This window comes from Ciconia boyciana, chromosome 15 (genome assembly GCF_034638445.1).
Source record: "Ciconia boyciana chromosome 15, ASM3463844v1, whole genome shotgun sequence".
NCBI classification, from domain to species: domain Eukaryota; kingdom Metazoa; phylum Chordata; class Aves; order Ciconiiformes; family Ciconiidae; genus Ciconia; species Ciconia boyciana.
The window spans coordinates 3750641-3774165 of NC_132948.1; the positions used below are offsets into that span (position 1 = coordinate 3750641).

Here is a 23525-nt window from a genome sequence, read left to right on the forward strand (position 1 = left end):
GCTGGCCATGGCAGCCTCTCCGCAGCCCCGGGAGCGGGCCGTTGTCCCCAGGGGCTATTCCTGGCTCGGAGGCACCCTGACAGCCCTGTGGCGCAGCGGGTGCATGCTGGTGGCCGCAGGCAAGGGTGGGGGACACGGCCCCGGCTGCCTGGGACGCAGCTCAGCACAGATGGCAGCGAGGTCCTGCATGCAGAGCAGCACCTGCAGAGATGGGAGCCTGATGCCGCAGCCATCCAGGGACGTGAACGTCCCCGTGTTCCCCCCGCCGCCGCCGCCCAGGAGAGCGCTGCGCTGACCGTGTCCAGCTGGGCCTCGGTGTCCTCCAGGGTTGCGTCCGTGGGGACCTTGAGCCGCGCGGTGGCGAGCTGGAAGAGGTTCAGCACCGCCAGCTTGATCTGCCCCAGCAGCAGCGTCCTCTGGGTGGCTGTGCTCTGGACGTGGGCCCAGCGGGACTCCTGGGGGACAGAGCAACCGAGAGCCCTAGGCCTGCCCCCAGCCACTGTCCCGTGCCCCCTGCATCCCCCCAGCCGGGACCGGGGAATCCCGGCTGTGTATCCCCCCATGGACAGTTGCTGACGGTGCTTTCTGGGCACATGGGGACCCCCAGCTCAGCCTGGGGGTGCCGCCCGGCTTCCCCCCACCACCGCATGGGGCATCTCCCCTCTGCAGCACGCTTGGGGTCCAGACTGCTGCCCCTCTCCCTGGGGGGTCCTTGGGCGCCCCACGTCCCTCCTTACCCCCTGGAGCACGTCATGGCGGGCAGCCTCCAGGCGTGCACGGAGCTGGGTCAGCTCGTCGTTGGTGCGCAGGAGCTCGCTGCCGGCCTCCTCCTCGTACCGCTGGAGCCGTGCCCAGCCCTGGGCCAGCCGCTCCTGCCCGGCTTCTGCCTCTTGCGCCAGGGCTGCCCGCGCCCCGGCCAGCGCCCCGAAATGGGCCAGCATGGCCGGAACATCCTGGAACTGGGCAGCGGGAGGGGGCTGAGAGGCTGTGGGGGCTGCTGGCCTGGGCGGGGTTGGCCCCCGCAAGGGGTTTGGGGACATGCAGGATGGCACCGCAGGACGGATGCCCCTGCGCTCACCTGCCCCGTCCTGGCCAGCACGCCCTGCAGGTAGTCGCCGAAGCCCCGGAGGCTCCGCAGGCGCCGGGCCAGGCGCTCCCTGCGCTGTAGCAGCCCCGTCAGCTCCTGGCGCAGGCGGGCAGCCGCAGCACCCTGCCCCGCCGCCCGCGCCCGCTCCTCCTCCGCCCGCCGCAGTGCCCTCTCCTGCCTCGCCGCCGAAGCCTGCGGTGTGGGCGTAGGGTCAGCGGGGCCCCGACGGCCGGCCCAGCCCCGGCCCCTGCCCCGGCACCTTGAGGAAGGCGTCGAATTTGAGGACGACATCCCGGAGCTGCTCTTCCCTCCGGCCCAGCTGCTGCCGGCGCTGTGCCAGGCGCTCCATCCTCTGCCGAAACTCCTGCGGGACCGCCGGGCGCTGAGAGCGTTGCCCCGTGCTGGATTTCGCAGGGAGGGGGACAGGCGCCAGCCCACGAACGGCCGGGGACATGCCCGCCGGCTGCTGTCTCCCACGGCACTCCACGGCCAGGGCTGCAGCCCCCAGGGAGGGGGCACACGGGGGTGCCCGGGCCCCCCTTACCTCCCGCTGGCTCTGCAGCGCCCGCTCCACCTCCGCCACCTCCCTCCTCTTCAGCAGCAAGCGTGTGGAGGGCAGCGGTGCGGTGGCATCCCACGCTGGCACCGTCCTGCCGCGGGTTGCGTGGAGCTCATTGGGCCCGGTGGCGAGAGCCCAGGCAGGGTCACCCGCCACCGTGGCACCACCGTGGCACGACCGGGACCCCCCCAGGGACCCCCGCTCCCTGCCGGGGCTCAACATGGGGAGCCTGGCCGGCTCTCCTGTCACCCACCCTCGCTCCTGCCCATCCCTCCTGCTTCGGCCTCCCCCCGCTCGGACACCCCCAGTGCCGCCGCAGCGTCCCAGGGAAGGGACAAGCCATGGCACCACCTCAGCTTTCTGATTAGACCCCAGGGAATCCTCTGCCTCCCCGCAACCCACAGCAGGGCAACAGGCTCTGCAGCTCCCCGGTTCCAGGAGCTCTGCTCCCCGGGGGACCCCTGTGAAAGCCACCCGGGAGCGCGTCAGGCAGCACGTGGGCACTCGAGTGACCTGGCGTCTCCGGATGAGGTGCAGGCGGAGACGGAGCCCGGACACTTACCAGGGTGCCCTTCACCCACCAGGGTGACACACCACAGCCCCCTGCCTGGGGACCCAGCACCCACCCAGTGACACCCACCCTGGCAGCGGCACCCCAAGGACCCGGCGATGGGAACGTAAACCGCCGGACCGCCGGGGACGCGGGACGTGCTGGCCCCGTTGCCGAGCCCGTGCTCGCCTCCAGCCAGCAGCACCCACCGTGGGAGCCGGGTGGGCAGCTGCCCGTCCCGCGGGGAGGACGGGGGGATCTCACTCACCGCAGCCGCAGCTTGTCCCGGAAAGCCGTGCACAAACGCTCCTCCAGGTCGAAGGCCATCTCACCCGGTGCCTCCTCCTCGCCGAGGGGCCGGTGCGGAGGAGCCGGGACGCGGGGCAGCCGAGATGGCGGCAGCACAACACTGTTACCAGGGGCAGCCAGCGGCTCCCGCAGCTCCCTGGGATTTTCCCGGCACGGCTCTGAGCATCGCCCGCGAGGGCGGGGTGCTGGGCGCAGGCGCTGCACTAGGGCTCCTGGGGGACAGCTTGCAGTCGGTCCCGCCTGCAGCCCCTAACCACACTCCCTTCCTCCTGCCCGCGCTCCGGTCCCCCCCAGCCCTCGGACCCCGCTCCAGACCCTCAGAAAGCTCCGTTCCGGCTCCACGCCCCTTCAGGGACCACCGCACCCCAACCGCTGTCCCACCAAGCGCTCAGGTCCCCCCCACGCCGCACTCCCTCAGCTCTCCTCCGTCTCACCGTTCTCATCCGCATCCCAGGGACGGCTCAGACCCTGCCGCTTCACCCACGGTGCCTACGCTGCTCCTCTCCGCGTGCCCCCGGAGTGCCTCCTTTCCGCTCCACGTGCCATCAGGTCCCCTTCGTTCCCCCACGTGCCATCAGATCCCCTCTGTTCCCTCTGTGTGCGTGCTCACGTCCCCCCGTCACCCCCCACACGCTCACATCCCATGTGCACTCACTTCTCCATCACCCTCTACGCACTCTCCCACACCACTCCCCGCTTCACGCAGTTTATTCCTCTGTTCCCCTCTGGCAGAGCCCTCCTCTCCCCTCCAACCTCCATTCCACCCCATGCTGCTCTGTTTGGCCATTCCTGTGCGTGTCGATCCCCTCTCTCTCCCTCCCTGCTCCCCTCTGAACGCACCGCTCCTCTCCGTTGCCCGTGGCGTGCCTTTTCAATCCCTCCATTTACCCCTGCAGAGCGCTCAGACTCGATCTGTCCCTCCATCCCTTCCTGCATGCTCTGGCCCCTCTGTCACCCACCTACAGTTCCCCTCTTGATCCTCTCCGTCTGGATCTTGCTTCCCTCGTTCCCTCCCTGTACAAGTTCCCTCCGTGCTTTCCATCACGGCCAGGCATCCCCCTCAAAACCACACCGCAAGGCACAGATTAACTCCCAACTTAGATACGGAGCAACATTTCGGACGGGCTTGGGAAAAAATATTTATAACAAAAAACCAGTTAAGCCTCCCTAGACTCAGCATCACCCAGGTCCTGCCCATGCACCAGTTGTTTCTTCCATTATGCCGGGACCGCTGTGGCCCCGCGGCGACTTTCTCCATCACGCTGCCCACAACCCCAGCACTGCTCGTGGTGACTGAGCCAGAATCCCATACTGGTATTTGAGTCCATCACAGGCATCAAGATGAGCGGGCTACTGCGACCCACTCCCCGAGCTCTGCCTGTGCTGGGTGCCACCTTGTCAAAAAGGACACCTGAGCAAAGAGGAACATGAAAAGCAGAGAGAAGAAATGGAGAAACATGGCTGGGGAAGGGGCAGGTGGAGAAAGAAGCGGGGATGCTCTGACCGAACCAGCCCCTGCGGGACACCAGCGGCCTGCGCTCAGCCACACGGCAATGAGGACGTGCTTGACGCCGGGCGTCCAGCCAGAGCTCTGCGTGCTTCTGCAAGAAGGGATGGAAACTATGTGCCTCGTGTCTCTTCTCCCCTCATTTCCTGCGGAGGGACCCCGCCGTGCTGCTCACCATCGTCACCTACGCAGGGCACAGAGCAGCAGCATCTCAGCAGGAGCCAACCAGCCAGACAACAGGAATTCCTCCCTCCCCAGCAGCTGCTCCTGGAAGACCCATGGCTTAGCAGGAGAGCAGGCAGCTCCTGCCCCGAAACTCAGCCGGCAGGCAGGCACCAGGGCTCACCTTCCGTAAGGCAGTTGAGGTAAGCAGCCTGGACACTATTCCCATTGACCAGCGCCATCGCCTCGTGCTTGGTAGAGCTGCTCACGGTCTCCTCTTCCCCCCTCCCCTCATCATCGTCTTCCGAGTCCACCAGCACTAAGACATCACCCAAGTCCTGATTCCTGTGAACAGCAGAGCAAGCGGAGGTGTGCTGAAAGGCTGAGGACAGCCTGCCCCGACCCCTGCCTCCAGCCTGGGCCTCCCCAGCTTTGACAACCTTCTACACCAAAATGACCAATTTTGATGGACTCTTCCAATCCTGCCCTAACCATGTTCAAAGAACAGCTGGTTTCAGACCCTGCTGGCAGCAACACCTCCAACGGCATTCTGCACTGCTTCCCATCTGTCTTCCAAAGTCCTCCAACCACTTCACAAAAATTCATGCACTAAACTGCACGGGCCCCTCCCGCGTGGAGTTACTCTCCCCTCCCGTACAGATGGGGGAAGGAAGGCACGTCTTCCCACGCCACAGCACCACAGCTGTGGGCAAGGGAAGGGAACCGGGCCAGGAGGGGTGCAAGCAGGAAGCAGAGAAGAAATCCGTTGCACCTGAACCCCAAGAAGGCACTTGTTCACGTGCAGCTATCAGACATCCCTCCTGAGAGGGGAAGGATGTGGGCAAACACTCACACAGAGCGGCAGAAGATCACCATTTCTATGTACTCTAGTCTTCGGGCTCACCTGCGCCAGGGAGCAGCTCTCCTGCACAGCCTCCTCCCACACTAACGGGTGCCTTGCCAGCACCATCCCTCTGCATCCCAAAGTGATGCCACTCCTGCTCTGATGCCAAGTGCTCTCCTCTCCCCTCATCCTCCTGCTCCTGCACCCACACCGAGTCTCACTCATCCCCACCCTCCCCTTCCCGCGGGAGGCACAGCTCCCACTAAGAACAGCTTTGCTCTGGGGACAGCTCCTGCCTCCGAGGTGGATTCCCTACCCTACAGGGAAATCACCTCTGCCAGGAGGCAGACCCGTGAGGCCACGTGGGACTGGGCTGAGGAAAATTGATTTTCAACTCACCGGAATGCAGCACCTGAATGGGAGAGAAGGGAAGGGAAAAGACAGCGTTAGAAACCGGCCCCAGAGCAGTCCCTCAGGCAGCGCACGACTGCTTTTACTGTACAACCCCTGCAATCCTGCCTGCAGTAGGATGGTCTCTGGCAGCCACACGTGGAGGCACAGACGTGAAGGTGACCTGCCCACATACGTAACGAGAGCATCAGAGAGACCACAAGGAAAGGGGAGAAGGCCCATCACAGTACAGCTCCCTGGAGAAGGCAAGGGGAAGGCGCCTGAAGCACTCAGATGGGGAAGGGCCTTGTGTTTCCAACCCATCTGCCTCCAGGGCTGACAGGGTTTTGACCAGGAGCAGGATGAGGCCCAAGGGCTGGGGTGATCATCAGTGGCACACTCCAGAAGGGACAAGCAGGTTAGGGATAAAATCGGGCCGCCCCAGGAAGGAGTAACCCCCTCCCTGGCCTGTGCAGAGGAGAGCTCCTACCTCTCAGGCACTGGAGGGGGTTGTAGTACAAGACAAGCCCGGTGATGGTGAGAATAGCCAGCAGGGACAGGACAACCACTGCACCCACGACCCCAACGATGTTCACCGGCTCTGCAGAGAGAAGAGGAGACACAGGAGGCCAGCTTGCCACTGGGACACAGATGGATAAGGAAATCTCAGTGGTGTCTGGAAATCTGGAAATCTCAGGTCCCGGTGGTGTCTCAGCTCCCATTTCCCATCATTCCAACAGTCCCACCAGCACAAGGGGTGAGAGTTTCAGGCACTCATGTTTCACTGATAAGGAAAACACCACAGCAAGGCCCCTGTTTTTGTGCCCAGCTGCATTTAGTGAAAGCAAATCAATGCCTGCCCGTTGCACCTTGAGCAGCTTGAGCCTTGGAGGCGGTCCTCTGTGGAGGCGGCCCTCCACAAACAAGGAGGGACCAAGGATGCTGCTCTCTCAGGCCCATTGTGCCGAGGTGAGGGGAATCAGGCCTTTTCACCCTGGGGTGAAGGGAGCCAGTCCTGCATCTACACTTGCCGCACGAGTATGGAAAGTGTCAATAGGCAAAGAGGGCTCTTAGTGGCAAACGGAGCCCCTTGGAGGCTTGCCAACGGCCCCTGTGAACTGGATCCTTGACTCCTCCTCAGTCCCTGCCGCAGCAACCCCAGGCAGCCCCACTCACGCTTCACCGTCAGACAGACGAACAACTCCCTCAGTCCCACAGGGTTCTGTGCCTTGCAGACGTAACAGCCCCCGTCGGTGCCCTGGGAGCAGTTCCGGATGGTGAGCCGGGACACGTTGCCCTCCTGGGCGATGAGGTACCTCCCTCCGGGTTGGATCTCCACCTCCGGCTGGGTGATGCCCCGCAGCCAGGTGAGCCTCGCTGCTGGGGTGCTCTCGGTCACACGGCATGTCAGGGTCACATTGTCACCCACAAAGCAGGTCTTCGGGGGCTCCGATTCCAGTGAAGGGATTTCTGAACAGCCCAAGGGGAAAAAAAGAAAAAGAAAAGAGTCAAGGAGGGAATGGAGGAGTTTAACATAACAAGCAATCAGCCATCTGACTGATTAATAATCATTAACAGAAGGAACTCAGACAGGAGTCTGGGACTTGAGCACCATGGGTTTGGCATTCAGCTCACTCACAAGACTTCAGCAGCCTTCCAAGGAGCGATCCGAGCAACTTTCACGTTGCTCAGTCCTTTTTTTGACACTTTTCTTTATATCCCCAGGGAATAACGGTCACAGGGTAGCCAGCAGGAAGATGGCAGAGAAGAGAAAGGCAGCCCAGGAATTTTGCTTGGGATCAGCAGAGCTCTTGGGTAGCCCTGACAACCCTTAGAGGATAAATACAGCTCAGGTTTTCAAAAGCCACTTTAGTCAGACCCCTGAGATGCTTGACGGGGGGCTGGGGGCATGCACAACCCTTCTGCTATAAACCCAGCCCTGACAAACTTAATCTCAAGATAAGCAAGGCACTAAAACTGCCTCTGACTTTCACACAGGCACGAGTGCTTGCACAGGTGAAAAGCTTGGTACAGGGAGATTTGTCAGCCCCTGAAGATGTACCCAAAACACAACTTACCTGCAACTATATTGTGACAGATCTCAGCTGCAGGACTTCTGTGCCTTGAGCGGTCACCTCTGCACAAGCCAAGCCCTGCTATGCTGCCTTGTTAGCATCTCCCCCTGCAGCAAGGGCCCGCAAGCCTGGCTTGCCTGACCACCGCCTTAGTGCTCTGGAGGGCAGAGAATGACTGGGGTGCCTGTCTGCCCCACCATTAGCAAGGTCATTAATAGTTAACAAGGTAGGCAAGTCAACTCACTTATCTCCACAGTGCATGCAGGCTCCTCCTGCTTGACGACATGGCTCCCAACACACTTGAACACTTTGCGGTGGGAGAGGTGGGAGCTGTTCAGCGTTTCCACGTGGGTGTCCGAGGAGCTCGTGGAGCTGATGACCCAGCTTGAGTTCTCCAGATCCTGCCCCTCTTCTCTCCAGTGCAGGGTGGGGTGGGGGTACCCCCCAGGCCAGCTGCAAAACAGCTGCAGCATCAGCCCCGACGAGGAAGTCTCAGCCCAACACTTTGGGGTTGAGTGTGGTGGATCTATCAGCAAGAACAGCACACGGTTAGAAACATTTCCAAGTCACAGCTCTCAGTATCTCAGCGCTGGAACCCCCGCAAGTGCTTGTTTTGGCCATCACTCCCCTTGAAAGTCTTCCTGGTTTCCCTGCCTATCTTGCTCCCTGACCTGCATCCCACAGCCCCGGAGGAGCACAACTCTGAATGACAGCCAAGAGGGAGCAAGCAGGAGGCTGTCCTGCAAAAGCCCTAACAGCAACCACAGCCAAGCCTTGAAGGACTAATGCACAGGGAGGAAAAAAATCATCGCCACAGCTTTATCCAATGGAGGCAAGATAAGCACCTAAAAATGCAGCAGGAGAACAACATCTCCATGCTGCCCTTGGCAATTCATCACAGCATAGGTCCTCATGCCTTAGATACAAGGGGGTGACACTGATTCACACTACTCAAGAACAAGGCTCTGCCTCTCCGTGTCGCTGATACAAGCACTCGGATTTCCAAGGGAACATGGAAAGCCTCAGGGCTCTTGCCAAGGGACAAGTAACCAGCCTCTCAGAGCCACCAGCTCAAAGCCGGAGCAGTTCCCCAGCAAGCCCAGCACATTGTTGAAGGAGGCGGCTGTTCCTAGTGAACAAGACGCTCTGCCCACAGGGAGTCCTGGTGACTCCAGCTCGCGGGGTCAGGGCCATGGACATGGGCCACTGAAGCCAAACCAGGTGTGCTCCGCTCCCTCCCGGCACCACTGTCACTGCCATGTGGGGCCAGTCGGTCTAACTCCGCCACGCACCACGCTCTGTGTCCACACCGCACTGCAGCAGTGGGGACAAACTCCAGCAAAGAACATAGGTAGGGTAAGTCACCGCTGGCCTCATGCCAGGGCCGATCGCTTGGTAACCACCACAACTATGTTTGTTATTTAAATACAGAAACAACTATATGATGGCAGGAACGGGTCAAAAGTCAATAGAAACCCAACAGCAATCCCTTCGGCAGAGCGGGGCTCACGTTTCATGCAGTATGAGTTCCTGCCTCTCTCCCATCAGCTGGTTTCACACACACACACCCCCACGCACACACGTGTTCGTTTAACAGCCATGGGGATTCTGGACTCTGATCCAGGCAGAATGAACACACTGTGCCGTGTGGCTGGCTTGCCTAATCCAACACTGAACAAGACCCCACCGAGAGATCAGACACTGCCAAAGCAAGCCCCACACAGGAGGTGTCAGAGGGATGCCTGATGTTTATTTTGCGGAGCATTTATTCAAGTGACTTTCAAATGACATGAGTTAAAAAAATAAACCATCATGGCAAAATCACATGTGAGCTACAAGAACATACCTTCTTGGGGCTTGGCTTTCCAGGAACTATATACACGCATCTCATATGATCTTTGAAACCATCCAGCTCTGGCAAGAAAGTTCTCTACAACACTTCCTCTGTTCCAGCTCTGGGGAGATCTCCTAACTGATCCTGAATCTTGGCTGTGGCTAATAAGAGCAACCTGTCAGCCTGAATCACCAGAAACTGCCCCGCGTCAAGAGGTGGACACAGCCTTTCCAGACGTCCAGCCAGAGAGCTGCACTTTTTGCGCTGGTTCCAGGAACCTGCCTCCTGCAGCCATCAGCTTTACCTCCTGCACTCCCAGGCTCTCCCAGTCCAACTCTGCTCTTCTGTCTAAATGCTAACAAAGATCTGTTCCCAAAATGTTAACATACCAAAAACCTAAAAACCTCCCACCCCCTGCAACCAAGAAAACCTCACAAAACACCAGCAAAAAGGACCTCATGCCCACAGAAGAGCCAACAGCGGCTTATATCAAATTGCACACAAACATACCAAGGAATCCCTTGGTGGTGTGCAATCGCACCTTTCCTTCACACCATGTGCTTCCTATCCAAAACAGACAGAACAGGAGCTCAAGGCAGGGCTGCACCTTTGTCATGTTGCTAGAATGTTTACTCTACCCCTTGTGGGTTTTTTAAATGCAGTTTTAAGCAAAAAGAGAACTTTCTGGTACAAGCCATAAGATGGGTTGAAGACTGTCAAGTGGTAACTCCTACATGAAGCCTATGGATCCTGGGTGGCTTCTTCTACAGTGATGCCAAGTCTGTGTCTGAGAGGTTCACGCCAGCCCAGGCTAAGTTGCTCCAGTAACAGCAACTGTGAAAAATCAGGGCTTGTGCTTCTAGTCTGAGGTTGAGAAGCTTCAACTTCTGGCTTTTGCTGATGCTGCTTCTGCTCCACCTCTCTCACCTATTCAAGGGCACACCACTGTCCCATATCACCTTTGTAACCTTTGGAAATTAACTGACACATTAATTCCATGCTAATAAATGAAGTTCAGAGTGCAGTACCAACACCTGGCATGCCATAGATATCTTTTGCTCATGAGTGTTTTGCACCAACGCTCCAGATTTAGGGCTCCCCCCTCCTAAGCCCCATGCTACATATATATTCTCTGAAGCAGCCTGGGGTTCAATTCCTTCACTCCAGCCCTCTGTGACCCTCCAAACCCCATCTACGGGTTCCTTGCCCCAGGAAGGGAATTTTTACGTGCATGAACTTACAGAGATTTAATCTGTACAAAACAGGTACAACTTTTACAACACACACCCTTCACCAAACACCAAGAAGGAAGGAACACCCTGAATGCAAACAGAAAACAGGTCTCATGCATGGCAGGTGTTGACGGAAAGACCAGCAAGAAAGGAAGGGGCCAATAGAGCGCAGAGTGTCATCGAGAAAGGCAAACTGGCAGCAATCTTTCCTTCTTCTCAACCCTATAATATGGGCTTGGCTGGCATAAAGGACAGCAGGTCACAGCCCAGGTCTGAGGGGCCAGAGCCTATGTCACATCCGATTAGACTTAGTGAAGGGGCCAAGAGTGGTACCAGCCATAGGACCTGCGCTCCCTGTTCATCTGGAGGGGGCTGTTCCCACAGAAGAGATGGGACATCTGGGCAAGATAATGATTCCCCGGCAGAAGCAGGAAGGACCTGTGCCAGCGGTGTGCAAAGTCATCGACTTGAACGCTCTCCAGCCTGATCTTCACAGCTGTGAAGATTTATAAGAGAATGAATGAAATAGGGATGGAAATGGGAGTAAGCACCAAAAGACACAACAGGAAAAAAAGGCTGAAACAACAGGTACGCTCCCGGGACAGCTCTCCCAGCAGTAAGTTTGAGGAACATGGTGTTTCCATCAAAATCAGAAGGCTACACTCTAAGACTCAGCACAGACAACTCGTCAGCTGAGGACCCTCCATCCTCACACCAAAAGGATGGCAACAAGGAATGGCCCAGCACATCACTTTCAAACATGTATTTCAATCAAGGGAAAAAAAGACAGTGAGCAGCAGCCCACACCCTAAGATTTACAAAGGCTCAAGTCAGCCAGATTCTGAGGCAAAGGGCCACTCTGGAACAGCTACAGGATATGAAAGACCTGTTCAAAAACTAGTTTATTATGACCAGTGAAGAAGGAAGTGACAGAGTGAGGACTTAACAGCTGGCATCCCATCCTCTGCATCACACACAACTGATCCTTGCCAGACCATTTGGACACACATCGCTCCACTTGCGAGCAAATGTGTAATTGAGTAGTATTGGCCTGTTCACAGATTTTGCACAATAAGGCCACCTTGCCCTTTTTTAGACTATTTTTCCACCAGTGCCAGATGAATCCAGAGACCTGTGAGACTTGGGAGGAAATTCATAGACGCAGGACAGACTTACTGGCTACCAGGAGCTGGACCCTGTGCTCATGGTCCGTCTTGTTCAGCACTTCCTTGCAAGTGTAGTTGCCTTCATCCTGCACACGCAGCTCTGTGATGCGCAGAGAGCTGTTGTCAACCAGGGAGAACCGGACATCTGGGGGGAAGGCAACCCTTGAGGAGAAGAGGGGGGGGAAAGAGTGCGGATCCCCTTGAAACCAGACCACCTCGGTTGCTTCTTTGGAGACATTTCGGCATAGAAGGAGGATGCTTCCTCCAACCTTCCCAAAGACCACTTCCTCTGTTCCTGCAAAACAGAAGCGACAGCATTAGGGATCCAGGGAACTGGAAAGGCCCCTTCTGCCAGCAAAGACCTGGACATCTGCTAGGTATCAACCCTCTGGGGCGCTTGTTAGGGGCCTCTTGTCAAAGGATCTCCGAGATGCATTTGGCAGCTAACAATGTTTAGTGCAGACACACGATCGGGAAGAGGGACACAGCTTAAAAGGCTCAACAGGAAAGCAAGGACAGGCTATTTCTGCCCAAAGAGAGGACGGCAACAAACAAGTGACCTGAAGGAGCCAGAGGAGAGCGGTGTTAGAGCACTAATGATGCCGGGTCACAGCAACATCCATGCTCACCCAACATTTTGCTGGAGCACTTGCCCAAGTAGCCTCATCCCTGCACCGCTCAGGAGAGCACACGGTACCGAAAAAGGAGACAAAACCCACCCCAACATCGGTAGCCATCGAGGAAGACGACACAACTGTTGACACCTCCTTTCCTACTTGCCCCTTCCCCTGCCAAATGGCACCCGGACCCTACAGCCAACTCGAGGGTTAGTCTGCAGGAGTCCCCCCTTCTACCAGCCCCCTCAGCATCTGCCCGGCTTGTTTTCGAAGAGGAATCTTGTTACTTCCAGCACAAAAAAATTTACTTTTTTTAAGAAGAAATCAGCGTTAGGGCCGGCTGGGGAGCTCCCCTCAGGAGCGCGGCGGGCTGAGGTAACGCCGGGAGGGCTCTAATGGCCACCACCAGCGCTCACCGCTCCCCTCCCCTCAGCCCCCGCTACCTGCGGCGTCCCGGCGCGGCACCAGCCTCCAGACGCAAAGGGCGAGGAAGAACCGGGCTGGCGGCGTCCCGCCGGGGAGCCGCATCGCCGTGAGCCGCCGCCAGAGCCTCCCGCCTCGGGGAGGCGGTGCTGCCTGGCCTCCGCCCCGGCGAACGGGCAGGCGGGGCGGGCGGCCGCCCGCCCCGCCTGCCCGCTCGCCGGGGCCCGTGAAGGGGTCGTGTGTCAGCCCCCGCCGCCTGAGACCCGCCATGTTCGCTGCCCGCCATCTTGGGCGCCCCCCGACCCCGCCCGCCATCTTGGGGGCGCCTCCTCCCGGGTCCCGCTCGCCGCCTTGGGCAGCCCCCTCAGAGCGGCCCGAAGCCGGTTTCCCTGCCCGGGGAGCCAGGTATTGACCTCGGGTGCAGTCCAAGGATCGGGAGCGTTTAACACAAGGAGGGTGGTGTTTTCTGATGGCAAAACTCTGTTAAGGTAGTAAGCGAAACCCCCAGCCCAGAGGATCTTCCATAATTCAACCACTTAGAGACACCCGAAAAGCTGTGGGAGCAGGAAGAACGGTAGTAAATGACTATGAACCGTGCCACAAACTGTATGATTCTTGGGTATAGGCAAAAAAAAAAAAAAAGCAGGCAGCAGCTTAAACCAAAGCTGGAGAGGGAAGAAGCAGAGCACAGACCGAAGAGGGACTGGGAGGAGGAAGCAGGTGGAAAGGGTAAAGGACGAGGTTCTCCACAGCTGGAGGGGTCCCAAGGAAACCGGCAACAAGGAGGGGGAAAGGTGTGAATGTTTTCAGTTTCTTTAAAGCTGTCCCTCGGATTCCCCAGGGTGGGTGTAACAAAGCACATCCAGCGTGCTGTTGGATTTCGGCAGCAGATGCGTTAGAAGAAATTGTCCCAATGACAGGTTTTTTTGCTGACTGATGCAAAGTGACCCAATGGTCCCGCATTGTCCGCCATTGCAGACAGCAACTTCCAGGCTGGTTTGTTACATGTAGTAATACATAGATTGCTTCTCTGCGTAACCCCACAACAAGGGCTGTAAAGCGTGTAGGTATCCCTCACGTTCCTCCAGGACACCTTAGTGCTTGGGGAAGGCACAACAGGGCCAGCTCTCCAGCAGCCATCACACAACGGGGGCTAAGGCATGCATGGAGCAGAGTGCTGAGACTGGATCCACGGAGCACGCTGGATCCACAGGGCGGCCCCCACTGGGCCCTGGCGCATGAATTATAACTAATTAATGGCAGGGCCAAGGCCGTTAAGCAAGGGCAGCAGCGCTGCTTTAGGTAATCGCTCTGCCAGCGCTCGGCCTCTTCCCCCCGGGCGAAGACCGGGCGGCACCGCCGGCCCGGGAAGCCCGCTACGGCCCCGGTCTCCCGGCTGGGGGCGCCCTAACAGCCGGAGCGGGGGAAAGGCTAGCGGCGCGCCGCCGCCAATGGGAGCGGAGCGTGGCGGCGCCTCCTCCAATGGTAGCGGGGGGCGGGCCGAGCGTGGGCGGTGATTGGGCGGAGCGGGCGCAGTGCGCGGAGCGGAGCGGGGCAGCAGCCATGCCGGTGGACCTGGGGCTGTGGAACGGGCCGCTGAGCCTCGCCGAGGTGGAGCAGAAGCCGGCGCACCCGCTGCGGGTCAAGTATGGCTCCGTGGAGATAGACGAGCTGGGCAAGGTGCTCACGCCCACTCAGGTGAGCAGGGCCCGGCCCCGCGCCCGGGGGTGTGTCGCACGGGGGCGCGGCAAAATGGCGGGAGGTGGCCGGGCCTCTTGCGCCTTCGCTCTGGCAGCCCCCGTCGGAGGCTCCCCGGGTGTGGGGGAGGAGAGAGGGGCCCGGCTTTGCTGCCCGTTCTTGCACGGGGGGTGGCGCGGTCGGGCCTGGTTCCGTCCTGCAGGAGAAATCCCGGCGGCTGGGTGCGCGCTGGCATGAATGGCCTTGAACTCCTCGGGCGTTGCTGCCTGCGCTGGTCACACGTGGCCTCCATGTGCAGTGCTGCTGGCTGGCACAAGCTGCCTGGTGCAGGCAGCAGGGCTGGCTGCTCGTGCTAATGCTGTCATCCCTCCAGGTCCAGCGTCGCCCCACCAGCATTGAGTGGGATGGCTGTGATCCGCAGAAGCTCTACACCCTGGTTCTCACAGACCCAGATGCTCCCAGTAGGAAGGACCCAAAGTTCAGGTAATATGGGGGTGGGCGACTCCCTATCTCGCCCGCAGAAGATGGAGCATCCCTCGTGGTCCGAGCAGAAGCTTAGAAGGAGGTCGAGAATGTGCTCTGCCTAAGGTGCAGCATGGAGTCTGTGGCTTGGGATAGAAACAGTGTCCTTGCACCTCTCCTTGAGACAAGGACAGCATGGGGAGGAGCAGCTGCTTTTGCCAGGGTTGTTTGGAGGTCTGTTGTAGCTTGGAGAAACACAGCATTGGCAGTTCGCTCAAATGTGGTACGTGTGTGAGTTGGAATTAGGTCTGTCAGTGCTAGCAGTGGAGTCTTAAACTTGGGACCAGCTCACCTTTCTCAAATCAGGCTTGGAAGCGTGTGGAGTACCACTCTTAGGGGTCAGGCTCTGGGTTTCCTGGAGCTGCAAGTCAGCATGACAGAGCTGGTTTTGACAGGCTCTGCATCCTGAAGGAAGCAGCACCTGCTCTAGGACTGCTTTGCATTTGGCAAACCAGGAATGGCAGCCATTAGATTCAGTCACCCTACAGTGACAACCTTGCAGAAAAGCAGCAGCTTGGAGTAATGATCGGTCTTAGGTGGGGCTGTGATGCAGTCTGATCGTTTTTTGCCTTTTCTTTTCAGGGAATGGCACCACTTCCTGGTGACCAACATGAAAGGCAACGATGTGGGGAGTGGGACTGTGCTGTCAGATTACATCGGCTCAGGACCTCCCAAAGGAACAGGTCGGTACCTGGCTGCAGCTGCGTGTAGATCAAATGCGGTGTGCAGGGGAGGCCTGCAGAAAGCTGGCTGCCAGCTCAGAGGGTGCTGCGTGGCTGGGCAAAGGCGTGTGCTGCGCTGCAGAAACAGCCCACGCAGGACTGCCTGCACACCTATGCATAACCACGGCCAGCACAGGCACGCATTGCCGCTGTCCCCTTGCTGTCTGGTGACAGGCCTGTGCTGTTCTGCCTGCAGTTGCCTGTTGGGGGGAGCACTAGCCTAGGCAGGACGCGAGCCGTTCAAGCATATCTAGTGCATCTTCTCTAAGCTCCTTTAGCTCCCTCATACTTAGCCTTCTGATCCTTCTGTTTCCCTGCGCTCCTGGGGTCACGTCAGAGCAAACCTTAAACCCGGGAACTGCAGGTGGCTGGCACTTGTAACGCTGTCTCGTCCCCGCAGGGCTGCACCGCTACGTGTGGCTTGTGTACGAGCAGCCGAAGCAGCTGACCTGCAACGAGCCCATCCTCTGTAATCGCTCTGGTGACAAACGAGGGAAGTTCAAGGTGGCTTCTTTCCGCAGCAAGTATGCGCTGGGGGTGCCGGTGGCTGGCACTTGCTACCAGGCAGAGTGGGATGACTATGTGCCGAAGCTCTATGAGCAGCTGTCGGGGAAGTAGGGTGAGGGGACCTGAAGAAGCACTGTGCAGCACCCCCGGCGCCCCTGGAGACCAGGCCGGTCAGAGCATGTCGCTGTAGTTTTGTTTGAGTAGTGAGTTGAACCCAACTGCTCCCGCACCGACCGCTGGAACTGTAACCCTGTCGCTGTCGCTGGCCTGAACCTGCTTCCGTGTCGGTGTGGTCCCGACCTGTGCTGTGCTTCAGCTGACTCATGTAGGTACGGGCGATCGCTAGCTAGACGAGCTTCTGACAAGGTGTCCCTGTAAGGGCCACCCCCTCCACGCTGACCTGCTTAAGGGAAACCAAAGCCTTTGCGAATTAGTGTCACTTCAGAGTGTCTCTGCTGTACTGCAGTGGTATTATGTGTCAGTGGTGTGGGTACAGAACCACTCCTGGGTTGGTGTTCCAGGAGAGAGGACGTGGCAGTCTAAGGGAAACTCTTCCCCCCCCCCCCCCCCCCTTTTTTTAAATTTCTTTTTACCTTCAAGTATTTGGCCAGTGCCTCCACTTCACTGAAGTGAACCACTAAAGTAGTGAAGGGATAGCTGGTAGAAGGAGGCAGGGAAGCTGGTTTATAGCACTACCTTCTGTTCTCTGTTGGCACTCAAAGCTGAGAGACCACTTCATTTTGTTCTAATTCTGTTGTGACCTGATGTTAACGTGCTGTTTGCTCACAGTGCAATTAAAAACTTACCAAGGCGGATGGTGTGGCTGTCTTCTTGGGGAACGAGGGGAGTGCTTACAGGAGCAGCTTGGTGTCATCGCGTTCCCTTCTTCCTCCTGACGTGAAGAGGCTGGACCCTCTGACAGGCGCTCCGCTCTCCTGGCAGTGCTGCCTGAAACATGCGCTGATGCTGGGGGAACGCAGCTCAAAGCGGTCACGTCTTTCTGTCTAACAGCCTACCTTGTACAAATTTAAATCTACTCGCCTCAAGGTGCGGCTTGCCATCACAGTAAAGCTTCATGGCAAAGGGAGTGCTGGCAGGCTGGCTTCGGAAATTCAGAGGACGCTTCTTTTTCCAGGGTGTTTCTGAAGCCCCTGTCAGTCAGCAGCAGCAGGGTAATTTATCCCCTGAAACGCTCCCATCACCTGTTACCAGCCTTGATGTTCCTTGCAGCTCCCAGGCCTGTCCTGTCCCTCGGCCAGCTGTGGGCAGCAGAGCCAGCTGTTAAGGAGCCCTTGCACCCCCTCGGACAGCCTCCCCGGGGCTGAGGGAGCCCAGTGCCTTGAGCCCATGCTTGGCAGCCGGCAGAGGAGCTGGTCCCTGCCTGTCCCATGGCCTCCTTCCCCCCACCCAGCAGGTGCAGCTCTGCAGGAGCCCACACCACCGCAGCCGAACCCCGACTGCGGATTCCAGCTCCTGTGGGAAGCACCACCAGCTCTACTGCCCTGAAGCCGCTTCCCAGCCAAGCTGCAGGGTCCCGGTTGTTTTCCTGATCCTCCAACAGCTTGCAGCGAGGCCTGGTGGTGCCTCCCAAGCGCTTAAAGCAGAAAATGAACCTTTGGTCCAGTCTGATGTCTTCAAAAGGTTAAAAAAGATGAAGCCAATGTAATTCTACTTCATGGAACTAGAAGCCCTCCCCCTTTTTTAAGCTACTTCCTTTCTCAAAGGTCTGCACCCAAGTGGTCTGAGAAACAGGTATCAAAGGCCTCAGGACGCTGCAGCAAGGCCCTGTAAAAATCAGAGTGACTCTGTAACTACGAGGGGTGGTTGGCTTCTGCCCCAAGGAAGTTTTTCAACCCAGCCATCAAAACATTTAAACAGGATGGATGGTTTTTCAGGAGAACATCCCCAACTACTCAAGACCAAGATGCACGAGACTAAGCGTAGGAGGTGGGTGGAGACGTGCTTGAACAGCCGTACTGCACTGTGCTCAGCAAGGGGGGTCCATCTTGGGCCTTCTCAGGCTGGAAGCAGGACATGAAAAATAGGCCACAACCCATTAGCCTAAAAACCTCTGCTGTCGAGACAACCGGGTTTGGAGCAGAGCCCCAGGGGTTCCTCCAGCCCTGCTGGCACAGCCCCAGCTGAAGGACGGGGCTGGAGGGACACCTCACCCCTTCGGGTGGCCACCAGAGGCGTGCTGGTGGAGGCCGAGTGGGTCACCTCCCCTGTTCCCACCTTCAGACTCTGCCGGGGACGGGCCACGAGCCGCTCTTCCCACAATGAGACAGCGAGGCGTTGTGATGAACACTTTTATTTACAAATATAATTAAAAGCTCTGACAGTTATTCATGCTCTTCCTTGGAACCTGAAAAATGTTTTTGTTGTTTTGTTGGGTTTTTTTGTGTGGGTTTTTTTTTTTTAAAGTGCATGCAAAAGAAGTAAAGCCTTTTTTTTTAATCTTTTTATTGTAAGAAAATACACAGTTTGAAAGTGTGAATAATGCAATATTTATGACCAAGATCATGGGGTTGGGGGTGGACTTGGGGGAGGAACAAAAAAAAAAAAAAGAAAAGAAAAGGGCTGGGGATGATCCGACAGACAGTGTTGAACTCCAAGTACTGAACCGGAGAGTGGGCGGGGTGGGTGGGAGCAGGAGGGAAGGGGGGAAAGAAGTAAAAAAATTTTTGATCAGAGAAACAGTTAAAATACAATATGAAAATAAGTAAAAGCTCTCCTTAAATTCCTTCTATACACAAAATACACGATTTGACAAAGCCCAATTTGTGCTACTGGGATCCTGTGGGCTCATTTAAGTGTATTCACATTCTCTGCGACAGCAGAAAATGATTATGATACAATCAAGAATATGCCGAGGGCCGAGGTCTCATCCCCGCCTGGCATGGTTCTTCTAAAAATCACCAGATCTTCGCCCCGCCCCTCCCCACCCCCAAAAAAGTAATAATATGTCACCACTGATATGTACATCACGATTAAGTTTTTTTTCTGTAAAATGTATCAAATTTCTCAATCTTTAATAAAATTTTTTATTATTTAATTATTCCTGATGAATAAATACCAAAAAAATAAAAATAAAATAAAATTATGCAGCAGCTAGTTAAGGTAAGGCTGCGGATTTAGTCTCTCTCCCCCTGGGTTTGTATATATCATTTGATTATTATTTTTTTTGCTTGTACTTTCATTGATTGGTGGCAAAATGAGTGATTGCTCAAAAGCAACATACATCCACTTTTTTTTTTCCATTAAAATTGTCTCCAAAGTTTTCACTGAAACATTTTTAATCATTGCACAGAGACATCAATACTGTGACATACTATGGAAAAGACCACCAGGAGCTGTCCTGCACCGGGACTTGACACAGGGGGAAAGGGGGCCCCTGATGGAGTAAGAATATACAGGCACTAGTCCGACACGATGTCAGTAAGAGAGACAGAAAGAGAGAGAGCACGCCCGTTAACATGGGGAATGTTGGTTTTGCAAGTTTTATCGTTATTTTGTTTGCTTTTTGTCTTTCGTTTTTGTTTTTGAATGGCAAAGAAATTTAATCTCATCTATAGTCCTCCTTGGGATATTCTAATGTGACCAAATTCCCAAAGCCCATTCGCAAGCTCTCCATGTCAAACGTTTCAATCTCTCGCTCCTGCCTTTCCAACAGAAACTTTATCCTCTCGCTGCGTTCCTTCTGGAGGGCAGCTAGCTCCTCTTCGATCTGAAAGAAGCACAGTCAGCAGCCCCTTAGCAGAGCACGACCGCCCCCGGTACGGCAGCTCCCGGCCGGGTGGCACCGGGTGTGCCGCGCCGACCCCGCATCCGAGGCGAGATCGACACCCGTAACCAGGTACCCGCTGGCAGCCCACCCAAAACATACCTTCTGTTCAAGATGTGCCCTGCGCAGTGACACCCGTTGCTCCAGCTTCTGGAGTTCTCTTTCATGCTGTGCTTCTGTCTGCATCTTAATTTTGCTCTGGTATGCGTTGAGCAGCTCCATCTCCTGCTGGAGTTGCAGTCTCAGGGCTTGGCATTCTGCTTCTTGGGTCTCATCCAGCCGTAGCTGTAAGACCATTGGGAAAACAACATTCAAACCTCCACCAGTAACTTCTCTGCTCCGACGCTAGCGGCACACCGCTCTTCTTCTCAAAGCTGGGGGGCCTCTGGTGTTGGTGGCAGAATGAGAAAGCAGGGAGGGCTTCATAAACAGCTGCCTCCCCACTCACACGGAGGCAGGAGCCAGAGAAGATCCAATTCTAAAACCCCAGCATGCGAGGGTCAGCAGGGAAAGGATGCGTGTTCTGCGGGATGCTTATTACAAGAGGGAAAAGGCCGCCTGATGCATTACTTAAAACAGTTGTTATAAACACAACTGCATCGCTAACCATCCAGCAGCCAGGACAGGAAGAACACAGCATGCTGCAAGGACTGACGGCCCGGCTGTACCCCACCTCCACGCACCTCGGTCAGGGACCCCTCGCCCAGGGACAGGAGGTGCCGGACGCTGCACCTACCGCCTGTGAGGCCATCATCTCGTTGATGCTCTGCTCATACTGCTCTGCCAGGATGGCGAGCTTCCTCGTCTGCTCGTCCTTCAGACTCTTCAAAATTGTCTTGTGCTCACTCTTTGGAGTTACTTCCAGCTGGTGATTCTTCAGTGCTTTATACTGCTTAGTTTGCACTTTGCATGTGTCCTGGAACTGCTTTTTGATCTGCATTTCCATAGCCTGCCAAGGAAGGAACGATGTGAAGAGCACGAAGAGCTTTGGGAATGGAGAGGTTATAGTACATCCACATGGGCGGGCTGGGGAGAGACAACCGCAGCTCCCCTGTGCTCTGCGCCGTCTCCTGCCCCTGTACGCGGGTGAGCAGGGTGTGCTTCGCACACGCAGTGCTCTAACGAGCGGCATCGGCTCAGGCCCTGCTTCAGCACTGACCACGGGCCTGGGCCAGGAACAGGATCCACCAAGCCCTCCTCAGCCCAGGGCATTTCCATCTTCTACCCCTGCTTCCTGCAGGTCGCCCAGCCCATCACCCTGCCACCTGCCTCTCAAGAAGCGTTTGCTTTTTCAAGGCCTCCCATTTTGCTACCTCACCAAGACCTCCACAAGCTGCCTCCTCTACCCTGACCACATGCTACACGGAGACTGCAGATCTGAGAACTAGCGAGGGTGTGACAAAGTGAAAAAAAGCAACGTGCCTTTTTGGATGTTCAGAGGAGGAACAGAAATCTCCCACAGCGAGCAGCTCAGAGGTTTCTAATCAACCTGCAGCTGAACTGGGACAGAGCACAGTGCTCAGCACACCCATGTTCTCTCTCTTGACTTTAAAAGCGAGGAAGCATCACCCAACCCCTTTCCATATCAAGGTTTATAGGCTGACACCAGCAAGGGCCTGAAGAAAGCACAGCTCATCAGAAGCAAATTCTGTAATACTTTGCCAAGGACTAGCCTATTTTTACCCAGCAGCCTCAATCAGTGCAGCACTTAAAAAATCCTCAGTGAGCTCTTTGCTATAATAGCCTGCAACTTACACCAGAGCAGCCCTGCGCAAAGGAAAGGGATGCAAGGGAGAGCACACAGTGCTGGTGAAGAACGGTGGTTCTGCAGCACGGATGCTGCACGGAGGAGGCAGCAAGCACACAGACCAGCCTGCCCGGCAGGACAGAGGTTGGAAGAGGAGGAAGGAAAGCTTCCAGCACCTTCAGGTTCTTTGGTTGCTGCCGGAGCTCCATGAAATGCTTCCTGTGCAGCTCCCGCTCTCGCCGCTTGTTGTATTCCAGCTGGTTCTCGAGCTCAGTCTGGTGCTGCAGCCGGATCAGGTCCATTCGCAGCTTCTGCAGCGTGTGCAGCTGCCTGTACTCCAGCTCGCGCGTCGACTCATCGTGCCGGATCAGCATGGCATGCTCCATTTCCTTCTGTGTCCGCTTCTTGTTTAACTCCTGCACAAGAGGACAGCAGAGCACAAGACAAAAGCTGAGGAGTGATTCTCTCTGCCCCGAGATGCAGTAGCTGAGTTTGCGGGGCTGGGTGTCCTAGTCACTCCTCTCAACGACATGAAGGACTTCCATGTGCCACAGGGAAACACAAACCCAGCAGCACGATGGGAACGTTAATAAAGTGGCCACCTAGCATCCATCCCTCCCCCTGTAACCTGCTCCTCTGGCAGCTCCTGATCACCCAGGGAGTCTCCAGCAGGTGGCACTGGGACCACACACAAGCTCTCTGTGACTGCTGAGAATCACAGTTTTTAATAAATACATCCTGGGGTGCTCAGAGCTGGGGGGTCTGGGCTGGGGTGACTGACAGAATCAAGGGCTCTTATTTGTCTGTTTTAGATTACCCTGAGCCCCTGCTAGGCACTAGGAGATGAGGCTTTTCTCACGTCACTTATACTAGAATGGCCAAAGCAGAGGTGAACAGCTCCAACACACCACATCAGGTAAGAAAGAGAGTTTAATCTACCACTGTGTACACGTGGCTTTTGGCCCCAGGCGCAGCATGTTTTTTAAAATGAGGATACAGCCTGAGCCTCACACAATTCTGCAATGTGCACATAAAAGTTCCTGCACATGGTGCCCTGCAGTCTAGGAAAACCTTCCCTGAGTTACAAGCTAAGGAAGAGGAAGATACCGGATTCTCTCCCTGATTACTGCTTAGTATTTCTGTCTCGAGGTATCAGCAACAACCTGTGGAGCATGGAGCTGAATCCAGCTCAGTCAAGCAGTGATTACAGCTGTACCCCGTGCTGATATTTGGTGACCTTCACAGATGGTCTGCTGGTACGTCTCAGTTTCAGCTCTCAGGTTTACAAACTCATCGCTGTGCTTCATGCTAGACTAAGACAGGCACAGCAGGGGCTGCCTCACACTACGCACAGGCACAGTGCCCAGCACAGGGAGGGCCCAGTGTTGGCTCAGTCTAACAAGTTTCTGCAGTAGAAGAAAAAAAAAAAAAAAAATCTATTTATTCTGAGTTGTTGCTTGCATGTTGTAATCCTGTTGTAATTCTCAACATCGGCACCTGCAAACAGGCCCTTCAGCCCCTTTGGCTGTTACAACTGTGACAGGTTTAAGCTAGGAGGATGGGGAAGGAAACAGGGCCAGGTCTTGTCTCTGCATTCTTGGCCATAAGGATGTTGCACACGTTTACATTTAAGCAAAACTTGCACCTTGACAGCCAGGATCAAAAATTAGATCTACTGGTGTGCTGAAATAATTTCCCACTTGTGCAAAGGCAGGTAGCACACTCAGACAGCACGTCAGCCCACGCAGTGAGCTGTGGCATTTGTGCCTTCATCTTAGGACAGGACAACC

The 23525-nt window shown here is 56.4% G+C and overlaps 4 protein-coding genes across 9 annotated transcripts in view; 1 reads left to right on the forward strand and 3 right to left on the reverse strand.

Moving 5' to 3' along the window:
• Positions 1–54: 54 nt before the first annotated feature.
• CFAP73 (cilia and flagella associated protein 73) lies at positions 55–3264 on the reverse strand. The gene is made up of 8 exons (XM_072880414.1): positions 3183–3264; positions 2465–2663; positions 1632–1737; positions 1347–1451; positions 1079–1279; positions 738–959; positions 297–455; positions 55–201 (listed from the first exon to the last, which is right to left on the reverse strand). Exons 1-8 carry the CDS (start codon positions 3262–3264, stop codon positions 55–57), a joined length of 1221 nt encoding a protein of 406 aa, XP_072736515.1.
• A 373-nt stretch (positions 3265–3637) lies between these two features.
• VSIG10 (V-set and immunoglobulin domain containing 10) lies at positions 3638–13041 on the reverse strand. Its single transcript, XM_072879848.1, is given in 9 exon segments — positions 3638–4196; positions 4359–4519; positions 5418–5430; positions 5899–6009; positions 6585–6878; positions 7728–8009; positions 11726–12010; positions 12776–12990; positions 12992–13041. Coding segments are annotated over 9 exon segments (1482 nt in total). The 3' UTR covers positions 3638–4125.
• Positions 13042–14266: 1225 nt separating this feature from the next.
• PEBP1 (phosphatidylethanolamine binding protein 1) lies at positions 14267–17016 on the forward strand. The gene is made up of 4 exons (XM_072879855.1): positions 14267–14453; positions 14827–14936; positions 15558–15658; positions 16098–17016. Exons 1-4 carry the CDS (start codon positions 14319–14321, stop codon positions 16313–16315), a joined length of 564 nt encoding a protein of 187 aa, XP_072735956.1. The 5' UTR covers positions 14267–14318; the 3' UTR covers positions 16316–17016.
• A 1483-nt stretch (positions 17017–18499) lies between these two features.
• Positions 18500–23525, reverse strand: part of TAOK3 (TAO kinase 3) — a 97887-nt gene continuing 92861 nt past the window's right edge. For all 6 annotated transcript variants that reach the window (XM_072879840.1, XM_072879837.1, XM_072879838.1 and 3 more), the window contains 4 exons: positions 21912–22151; positions 20725–20937; positions 20091–20273; positions 18500–19931 (listed from right to left, as the gene is read on the reverse strand). In XM_072879840.1, coding sequence (XP_072735941.1) covers positions 19770–19931; positions 20091–20273; positions 20725–20937; positions 21912–22151 — 798 coding nt within the window. In that variant the 3' untranslated portion in view covers positions 18500–19769. The remainder of the gene's footprint in view (positions 19932–20090; positions 20274–20724; positions 20938–21911; positions 22152–23525) is intronic.